At 38.4% G+C, this 10611-nt stretch overlaps 1 protein-coding gene across 3 annotated transcripts; it reads right to left on the bottom strand.

Annotated features, from left to right (window-relative positions):
* Positions 1-3351: 3351 nt before the first annotated feature.
* LOC129370292 (amphoterin-induced protein 3-like) lies at positions 3352-10238 on the bottom strand. 3 transcript variants are annotated; one of them, XM_055046176.1, is made up of 3 exons: positions 9876-10238; positions 6899-7969; positions 3352-3936 (listed from the first exon to the last, which is right to left on the bottom strand). In XM_055046176.1, the coding sequence occupies exons 2-3, from the start codon at positions 7914-7916 to the stop codon at positions 3911-3913; spliced, it is 1044 nt and encodes a 347-aa protein (XP_054902151.1). In that variant the 5' UTR covers positions 7917-7969; positions 9876-10238; the 3' UTR covers positions 3352-3910. The 3 variants fall into 3 exon arrangements, with proteins under 3 accessions (XP_054902151.1, XP_054902150.1, XP_054902149.1); XM_055046175.1 differs by having other exon boundaries at positions 3352-7969; positions 9962-10238; XM_055046174.1 differs by having other exon boundaries at positions 3352-7969.
* Between the last annotated feature and the right edge of the window lie 373 nt (positions 10239-10611).

Genomic DNA, 10611 nt, shown 5'->3' on the forward strand with positions numbered 1-10611 from the left:
ATATTTTACTCTAATAACATCATTGTTTTGTTCTTGTTCAGTTAATTTGATTTCGGGGAGAAAGCATCAAATGTGAAAGAGCTTTGTTGAAATGTCAAGCTAATGCTCTAATCAAGGTACATATTTTAATTTAGGAGATGCTTATATATATATATATATATATATATATATATATATATATATATATATATATATATATATATATATATATATACATATATATATATATATAAATACTGGAACATTTTGACGTACATTTTGTATAAATCTAAATTGCTTTATTGAAAGTCCTTTATTCTTTTACATAAGATATGTTGGAGTTATATTTGAATAGCTCCTGCTACATTTGTGGTATACACAAAGACTGAATCTCATTTTCTGGGAGAACACTACCTCTCCCATTATCCCATTGCATGCATGTAGCTTTAGGTTCATTTTAAATGCAATGGACACTGAGACGGAACATAAAGAGAGGTGCTGTTAAGAGTTGAAATAAGAATAGAGGAGAGGGAGAAGGACAGAGAGAATACAAGAAAACATAATTAGAATCTGCTTTTACAAAAGACAGAAAAAATAGCGAACTGAAAAACCATAGTGACAAAGAGCATATATAATTACAACAATGTCGCTAAAAAGCACCCACTATGATTAATACAGTGATTAAAATATTCTACAAAGTAATGTGACATTCCTATAAAGCTGGTGCATTATTAGTTGTCATTGACTCTCACAAGCCTAACAGACCAGATTTCTGTTAGGCTTGTGTGACATAAAGTGCTATATAAAGTATTTGCCTATATTTTAATTTCATCTATTTTGGTGTTTCGTTTCAGTTTATCAAACTAAGACTAAGGGAAAAAAAAGAAAAGATAAGATACGATGACTTAATGCAAAAAGCTGGAACGAGCTCATGATTTATTAGAAAATTAACCTGATGAGAAAATGTCTGAAACCAAATCCAAATCCAGTTTTTTCATAGTCGGCCCCATGCCATATTTGTCAGATTCCCTTAAATCAATGACATGAGATTGCTTCTAGCATGAATAGTCTGCTTTAGGTAAAGCCAGCTACATTTTGGTGCTCACTCTAAATAGGCCAGTGCAAAAACTTGGGAATTGCTAAGATTTTTATTTTTATTTTGGAGCTGTTCTGAGGTGAACGAGCAGGTGTAGAAAGGATGATTGTCCTGTTTTATCAGGCTTCTGGAGATTAAGACTCCAAACTGATGATGGGGCAACATACTCTGGTAGAAAATAATTGTAAAAGCAACAATGCAGCCCCTGACCATTGCACTACCGCGACCATGAAGTTAACATTTCTTTGACGGTCTGAAGCAATTACAAACACAAAAAAGCAGAAAGAGAAGAAATCTGTAAGGGAGCAAAAGTTTTTCACTCCACCGTATCTATCTTGCATGGTTAAAGGTGAGAGGTTCGGGCCCCTGTTGGCAGCAGCCTGGGGGCTCAATAACAGCCTTTACCTTCCTCCCGGCTCGCTCTTGTTGCCTCACCACCGCCTGCGTGACTGTCCTTTCTGCCTGGCTGTGTTGTAAGGTCAGACGGAAGGTCGTCCACATGAGTCATCACTTCAGTCCGTGAGGTAAGAACCGACCATGACAACACTGGCGTATATTTTTTCGTGCATCAAGGTATGAAAGATATTTAGTGAAAGGAAAGTATTTCAGAAGTCTCACAAGGTTCAGTTGCGTTTTAAAATGCACACTTTGGATTTTCTACATCTTTCTGCTGCCTGTGTTATAGAATTAGAAAGCATCAATGAAACAATAAATCTGTTTTCTTTATGAGATAACATGTTTTTAATTACTCGTAGGTTTTCTGTTATTCAAAACCTGCTTCACACTACTTCCTTTACTTAGAGAGACAAAAGAAATGGATCTACTACCCATATCTATACTTTTATGTAGCTATCTATCTAACCAGATGCATCAGTACAGATTTATGTCAGGAACTGCACAGAGGAAGAATAAAATACGAAAAGTTGCTGTAAAAAATGTCACTAGAGCCAGTATATAAAATTTAAAATACTCAGAGCCATTGTGCTTGTCAAATCCTATAATGCCTAACTAAATTCCACTTACCACAGCACTGTAAAAATATAACAGCCTCAAAACACTGCGCCTAACGTGCTGACAGTCTTAGATCTGTCGTGTGTAACTCATTTGTTTGTTTGAAGTGAAATATGATTTACCTATTGGCCTGTGGCATCGATGCGTGTTTCATTCCCCACGGCGCTCCAAGACCAGATTTCTGTTCGGCTCGTGTGACATCTCGCAGCTTTAATGCCACTTTGTAAACACGGAACATGGCCTGCGGATTCAGAGGTATGATAAACAGCCTGTTGTCTGCTGTAACAGTGTGCATTTGTTTTGATCTTTTTTTGGAAGCAACTGACCTAGCTCTCAAAAAAGATCCAGGGAGCAGCAGACTACCCAGGCTTGTAGCTGCTCAAAAAAACGAACGCCTGCCGTATTTCTCAGGCTTATGCTCCGTTCTGGGTTTCCAGTTAGAACAGAATAAGGGCTTTTTGTGACACCGGGCCTCCCATTGGCTTGTGTATGAGGATGTCACTTAGTCTGAGAGATGCGTATGTATCTGACACAGCCGGGTGCCTCCACTCTTGCTTGATGACTGTTTTGACAGCTCAGTAATAGCCTACACTGACAGTCAAAGCCTCCCTCCACAAGTGAAGGCAATTCAACTCGTACTATTCAGGATAAAACTCCCCTTTCACAGTAATTAGATTCTTGACTAAGATGATTTTGAATCCCTGGGAACTCAGCCGAACTAGGAAAAAACAATTAATCTGGGAAGGGAAGTGTATGCCTTAATTGAAGCCTGATGGAGTGTTTTGCTTAGGAGAAGGGCATCTTTTCAAACATCAAGGGCTGCTTCATTTACATCTGGGTAATTTGTTAGAATGACTCTGGATAATTTGCAGAAGGCAGGCAGACTGAGCCATGTAGGCTTTGTGTGTAGGCTAGAAATTAGTTCTCAGTTTTTTGGCGTGATTATTGGGAAGGTATGTTGTGTAATTGTTAGCATGAAACAATTGCTAAGAGAACGGCTTTAATTATAGCCAACTAAATATGTCCGTCTTCCTCTGAACTAAATTTGAACATGCACAGCTCCTAAATGAAGACATTATATTTTATTCTATGGAAATAAATGAAATGTACCTTACCCTGCATGTTGTGTGCAGGGTTTCATACTCTAACTTTTTTTCACATTTTGTCATGTTAAATGTTATAAAGAACATTAGTGGACAAGGAGCATAAGGAAGGTTTAATATAGGGTTTATAAAGAAACATAATTGACCCATCATTTGAAAAAACAAGAGCCACAACCTCACCAAAACGGACAGTGAAGAGCTCAAGTAAATCAGAACCAGTGGAACGTTTGAAAGTGGATTTAAAGCAAAGCTTTCCATGACTGACACTGATATTTTTTGCAAAGAAAAATAGACAAATTGCAATTCTAGATCAGGACATGTGCAAATGACCTGCAGGTGAAATTGCCTACTTGTCTCTACAATGTATCACTACGGGCAGGCAGAAAACCAAAGCAAGTAATTCCTTTCCACTTTTTTGTTTTTAATTTTCCGAAACATGTATTGTTACAGTTTTCATTTCATAATACAATTATGCAGCATTTTATGTATGCGTATCACATGAAATGCAAATAAAGTACGTTAAAGTCTATGATTAGAATGTTGTCACATGTAAAAACAGTTCAAGCTGCACAAACACACTTGGATGAGATTCTTTTCTGTATCTTCTTCCTGAAATCTTATATTCCTGTTGTCTTACATAAACGCGGTCCGCTGATGATCCTTTTGACCTTTGAAATGTTCACATCGAGTCATCTGTGTTTCCGCTTTTCATCAAATCACATCAGAAACCGTAAATCCAACCTCCAGCTGTGTGCACGTAAGAGAACAGAACCAGATTAGAGGGATTTTTAAAATACAGGAATTAACAAAAGACCTGATCGTGTGTCCTCATGTTATTCTGCTAAAGCCAGATCCAGAGTCATCACATCAGTTTGTGTCTCTTTTGCACTGGCTATGAAAACCAAAAAGGCGGTCATGACGTTGCATCTAGCACGAAGCAGTATGTTGTGTAATCGTTGTTGAAGGATTTAAATGTTGCTTCCCAACCTGAAAAAAAAAATGGAAACAAGAAAGAACAATGCAGTGCTCTCCTCATCTGACAGATTTTGGCTTAATCCCAAAGAGTTTCTGAAAGTTTCATGCACTGTTTCATTATAGATGACCATTTTTGTGCTTGAGTTTCTGTTCAAGGTGCCCACTCAAAGAGTATGTTTTTCTTTGTGAGATGTGCAGAGAGAGACAGCACCTCTTAGACTTTACATGAAGGATTACATCTAATTCCCTTCAATCTTCTGCAGCCCACTCAGTGTTTGCATCAAGATTAAAATACAAACTCAATGAAATATGGCAGCATGGGTGTGGACAAATTGATTAAGGGATGTTATTTTTTATACTCTTTCATGCTCAGTCAGCCTCACTCTCTCTTCAGTCTTTTACAAGAATAACACTATTTTTTCCTTATCATGAATGCTCGTGCGCCTCCATGAAAGTATATAAAAGTCCATCCTCTACTGCTTTAATCTCTGTCGTTGTGGTGTGTAATTTTGTCATTTCAAGCATGTTGAGATCAATTACATACACAAAACCCCCCATACATACAAATAACAAGAAAAAAAAAAGCCATACAAAGTAATGCCCCCGCTGGCTGTGCGTCAGAGCTGCTTGAAGAATTTGTCACTTCAGTTCAAATTTAGTTCTCATGTTTGTTCCTCTGCACTCAAAGTGCTCGGCAGTGCATGATCAAAGAGTTGCCTTCTTTGAAGAGCAGCCCAGTCGCTGCTTGGTTTTTGTTTGTCGAGACTCCTTATTTCTCTGTTTCACCATTTGTCAGATAAGCGGAGTGCAGATGGAGATTTTTAGGCTTGTTTTCTGGCAGATTAATGCAACAGGTTTGAATGTGTTATGTATATGCATGATGGATTACTCCGGGGGAACCTCTGTTTTCTGACAGATAAGCCATGGAAGGGAAGATGATATTTAGATCTTAATTAGGTGCTAAATCCTTTATTAGGGAAATGGGAAAGTTTCAGGACAGACTGATCCATAGACCTACATGCAGCTATTTACATCTCTCAAACTTTTGTGGTTTTTTTTTGTTTGTTTGTTTTGGGGGTTTTTTGGCATTGCAATCATATACTCTGTTTTTATTTTTACATTTTATATGGGAAATCAACACTAAACAGTCCACAGATGTCAAGTGGAAGGTAATCTATAAAATGTGTTGTCAGATAAGCCCCCTTTACTCTCAGACTCCTAAATGCAATTCATTGCAAGCAGCTGTCTTTGAAAGACCCCAATTAGAAAATAAAACTAAAAATAAAAGCTACATTAAAAGTGAGTAATTGCAGTGGTTCTTTGAATGTTAGTGTATTTGGCTCTCAAGAGTCAGCTATCTGCAAGTTACATCTGCAAATTTTTCTTATCAGCTTGGCATAGTTTAAGAATGTAATTTTTGCAAACTCTTTGCAAAATAGCTCAAGCATCAGCGTTAATGATGAGCACTTGTGAATATCAAAGTTTTTCCACAGATTGTTAGTTAGCTGTGTGTGTGCCAACTGTGTATAGGCCATTGCAATACAGAAATTTGCTTGAATTTAAGCTAGTCAATTGTAGTTTTTTTTTCTACTGGAATGTGAACCTCTGACTCAGTCTGAAGTTTTTCATCCATCTTCCCAAAAATGGGATCACTTTTGAAAGTAACGCACTATTTTTTTAATGTGCTTCAGAGTAAAATGGGCTAAATACAAAAGTAATACACACTTTTTAGTTTTTAATTTGTAAAAAAAAAAATCTGTATCATTGTGATACTGCTCAAGAAATGCAAATTAAAAAACCAGGCATCTTTTCCTTTCACTTCACCTCACCTCTTAGTGTTGGCTACCATGTTTGTGGCTGTAATGTGACAAAATGTGAACAAAACTCAAGAGTGTAAATACTTTTTCCAGGTATTGTACAATAATCCATCAGAGCTGCAGCTGATGAACAAGTCAACATTTTGCTTTTCTTTTCAAACCTACACTCGTGCAGTTCACACAATCACTCAGCTTGAACATACTGAGGGAGTTTTAATTCACACTAAATACTTTATGTGAGAAGTGAGTCAGATTCAGTCTGATCCTACAAGAAATACTCCTCACACAGCTGTGGCTGAGTGCAAAAAATAAGTTATTAGCTGAATTGTAGGACTGATAAAAGCTCTACAGTGAAGGTAATAAACCATTGCTGAAACTTTTATATCGACTACCTGGTCATGAGACAAAAAATAATTGGAACAGAAAATTGATTTTTTCCCCCCCCTCTCTTGAAGATGAAAAAGAGACATTAGAGCTTGATTTTTCTTACTGCATTTACACTCAAATGACATCTCAGCTCTTCCAAACAATAAGGTTAACCAAATCTCTTTGTCTACTGACAAACTAACCAAAGAACATGGCCTATCCTCAGCTTTGAGGTATCCATTCTATCCTATCTTCACCCATTGGATGCTCCATGAAGGCCACATGCTTCAAGGTGTCAGTGTTGGGTTGTTTTCTTGTAAAATATGAGAAAATGCACGACAAGGTGCCTTGGTTGGAGTGCACTGGAGGCTGTTTGCAGAAGCTGCAGTGACATGGAGTGAGAAAAAGGTATGCGAGGATAAGAACCAAAGTCACAATGCAGCCTAGCAGTGTTGTGTAACCAGTGTGGAACCGCAGCAGCACGATCACTTTCACCTTACATGTTGCATTCAATGCCTGTTTAATGTCCACAGCGGTGCAAAGATACACACCTGAGTTGTTGGTCGTGGTTGCGTGTATCTCCAAGGTGCCATCGGGAAACATGTTAATACGTGTGTCATTCATGCTGCTTTGGGTGATGAAGCCCCTACTTGGGGAAAGCCATGTAAATGAGAGGTTTGTACTGCTAATGGATGTTTGGCAGTCCAGGTGCACCCTGTTACCCTCAAAGACCACCACATCTGGGAGATCCGTTTCAGGCTGTATGATGGGTTTTTCAGTGCAGTTCTGGAAAAACCCATTGTCACGAAAGAACCGGATGGATTTACAAGGGTCCCCATTAACATTGCAGGTGTGCTCATCTGTAAAGTCTTTGATCGAGTTGTATTTACTCAGATTCCAGTGCCTAAACATGTCGTACATGGAGCAGTTGCAGATGAATGAGTTGTTGTGAGTGTACAGCCCCTGCTGCACCAACTGTGGCAAAGCTTTCACATCCTCCCACGGAAGACTCGACATCCGGTTGGACGACAGGTCCAGCATAGCCAGAAAAGGGTGAGTGTGATCCTGGATGAAGAAAAATGGGAAGTGTGTGATCTGGTTGAAGCTGAAGTAAACTTTTTTCAAGCTGCTCAGACCGCTCAGCGAGCTGCCCTCCACTTGTGTGATCCTATTGTTGAAGAGACGGAGCTCCTCCAGCCTCCACAGCCCTTGGAAGTAGTGTTGCTCCACCATCTGAAGCCTGTTGGAGGACAAGTCCAGCAGTCTCAGGCCAGACACATTACGAAAAACGTTATGACTCAATGTACGTATTTCATTGTGGGCCATCCAGAGCTTTTCCAGTCGGGGCGTCATGGTTAAGGTGTCTGGATCCAGCCGGATGATGTGGTTGTGGCTGAAGTCAAGGTTGGTGGGAAAGGAGGGCAGGGATTGAGGAAGTTCGTGCAGACCAACAGAACTACATCTCACTGTGTCAGACATGCAGAAGCATTTAGAAGGGCAGGTTTGCTCAGAGCTGTGGAGGACGCAGAACAGCAGGAGGGAAAGAACTTGAAAGTGTTCAGAGGTCATAATTCAGGGAGTCAGATCCTTTAAATTCTTGAATTCCCTCTGGCTCCGTCTGGCTAGATGATAATCAAATGGAAAAAAAGGCAAGAATATTAGACATGGGCTATTTTATTTGCAAGCTATGACATTTTAGCAGATATACGGGAAAACTACCTCATAAGGTCTTCTACTAACTCAATTGACAAGTGAGGAAAATAGACAATTTTTCCCTAAAAAAATCACTTTGCATGAAAGAAGGATCGCCTTAAGCTATATTTTTTTATGATGGCATTTTTTTTAAGCTATCACAGACTCCGAGTATATATAAATTTATCTGTTAATGGGTACTTTATTTAGGTTTTCATTACTTGGTCATAAAAATGAAGCTCACATTTTATCCAAAGCTTCAGGGAATTTCAGTAGGATTATTTTCTTTGAAGTTAAAAATACATCTGGCCAGCTTTGATGAGAAAATTGCCCTTTTTTGTCTTTGATAAATGACTCAAATGATTAATCATCAAAACACCCCTTTATTCACTACCTTTCTCTGAATAAATCCAGATAATTTTTTATCAATACAATTAAACTACAGAAATAAACACATGTGGAACTCCTTGTTAATTTTGTAAAAAGCCTTACAAAATATCTATATGATATTGCAGTAGCATAATCCTCACCCTGAATACTTTAGGAAAAGTCTGTCTTTAGTCTGATATTAAACTATTTTTGTTTATCTCTTGTTTAGACTCTAGTCTTCCCGTAAGTCATGACTCTTTTCTGTCCAGTAGTATTCATTTCTACAGCCACTGGCTGCAGTGGTGGACAAGGAGCCATTTACGTCGCATCCCCACCTCTTCATGGTTCAGTGTTCGCCGATTTACTTATTCGCAGATTTACCTGAGCAATGTGACTCCAAATTATTCACGGAAAACGTGCCTATTCACAGATGTCTGACGAGAGCATATCTAAAATGTTTTGGGGTGGGCAAGCTGAAATACCAAGCCACATGTTACTGGCTGTTTATAAACCAGGCAATTCATATACTCTATATATTTTCCTTGGGTCTGATTTAATCTACTCCCTATGATAGAAATAAGGAAGACTGTACATATTAGTTTCTTTGGTATGCAAAAACATTATCCACTTAGTGTATCAATGCATACTAAGTATTTATGTTGGCACTTTGAATGGAAAGGGAGGCAAAAAAAAGTTTGCTTTTTGTGAACTGAACCAACAAATGTCATCTAGCATTATGAACTCAACCAGAAAACTAAGAAGTGGGGAAAATTTAAGATAAGAATAATCCAAAACATGTAACCATGTTCAGACTCTAAATCAAGTTTCTCCCATAAAATGAGACACAGAGAACAGAGATGACCCGAGACTTTGGACAGTCTAAATCCCTGCTGTTAAACTCCAGCTGTGACCTGCAGCGTTTAGATGTCTCTGTCTGCTTCTGCAAATAATTAGGTCAATATAAGTACAACTTTAGGAGTTAATTTTACCATTTTATTTGAGTTTACTAGAGCTCTGAAACATGTAAACATGTTGCAGGACATTAGACATCGCAGACTGAAATTTGATATCCAGAATTGAAGACAAATGATAAATAATTCATCTCTGTATTCTAAAATCTTGTGCAACATTATTAGGAGAACACTTAGTGGTTTTCTATTAGCAATGGGTTTTTGCTTCCCACTGACCAAATGTGCTCAAATTACAGTTTGGGTTGTTCCAATAGTATTTGAGTCAGAGATGATATGAAAAAGCTTTACATGGGTGGAAAATACATTTGTAATTATAAAGGAAGGTTTGACATTAACATATGTAAAAGAATATTGACAGGCTTGACCTTCTGCAGTCCTTTCTTCTCATTTGCAAACAAATAAACTGAAGCTTAGACAGCTTTCCCTATGCAAACAGTATGTTTGGATGCAGAGGTCAAAGGTTAAAAGTTCCAAAAGAGTGAATATTTTGACTTACTTGTTTGATTCAATTCTTCTCTCCAAAACATGAAAGAAGGTAACCAGAATCCCAAATCCCAAAATAAACCGCCTGACAGCACTAACCTCCAACTTTTGAGGTTTTTTTTTCTTTTCTCTTCTTCTCAGTCTCCTTTTTCAAACTTGTATCCCATTAATGAAGACGCACAACACAGCAGCTTAATCCTTATCTCCTTCTTGGATCCTCTGCTCAGACTCAGCGCCGCTCAGGGGATAATGTTCTTCCCTCGCTTTCTCTGCAACCAAGTTTAGGGTCTCCCTCCTGACTTTCTCTTCATCCCGAATAGGAGTGCCAGTCGACAAACATCCTGTGGTGCTTTGCAGTGTTTTACAAACAGCACCAAGCTCACTTAATCTCCCACAATCCCTCCTCTTTTCCTCTCTGTCATTTAGAGTCTTCCCCTCTCATCGTTAAGTGATGATTCCAGTGGCTGCCCTTCTCTGAGGCTCTTTTTTTTTTTTTTTTTCCTTTCTATTATATTATTTTCCATGAGATTTTTCAATGTTTTGCTTACAGTAGCGAAGTAGAGCCCAGGAGTTTTTCTCATGAATTTTAGATGAGTTATCCTGGTAACCTTTTACCGGTGCTCTCTAGGGGGCAGAAATTTAGTGCGCGACTCTCACTCTGTTGGTTTTCTCCTAAATGTCTGAGTTACTCACCTCTATAACTGCAGAGTAAACTCTAGTGCAGTTTTCCTTGTTTTTGTGGTCCTGGA

This window comes from Poeciliopsis prolifica, unplaced genomic scaffold (genome assembly GCF_027474105.1).
Source record: "Poeciliopsis prolifica strain line A6 unplaced genomic scaffold, Auburn_PproV2 SCAFFOLD023, whole genome shotgun sequence".
Classification (NCBI taxonomy): domain Eukaryota; kingdom Metazoa; phylum Chordata; class Actinopteri; order Cyprinodontiformes; family Poeciliidae; genus Poeciliopsis; species Poeciliopsis prolifica.

Excerpts from the sequence above, each read along its gene's own strand:
- LOC129370292 (XM_055046175.1), bottom strand. The coding sequence starts at position 7,916 with ATGACCTCTGAACACTTTCAAGTTCTTTCCCTCCTGCTGTTCTGCGTC.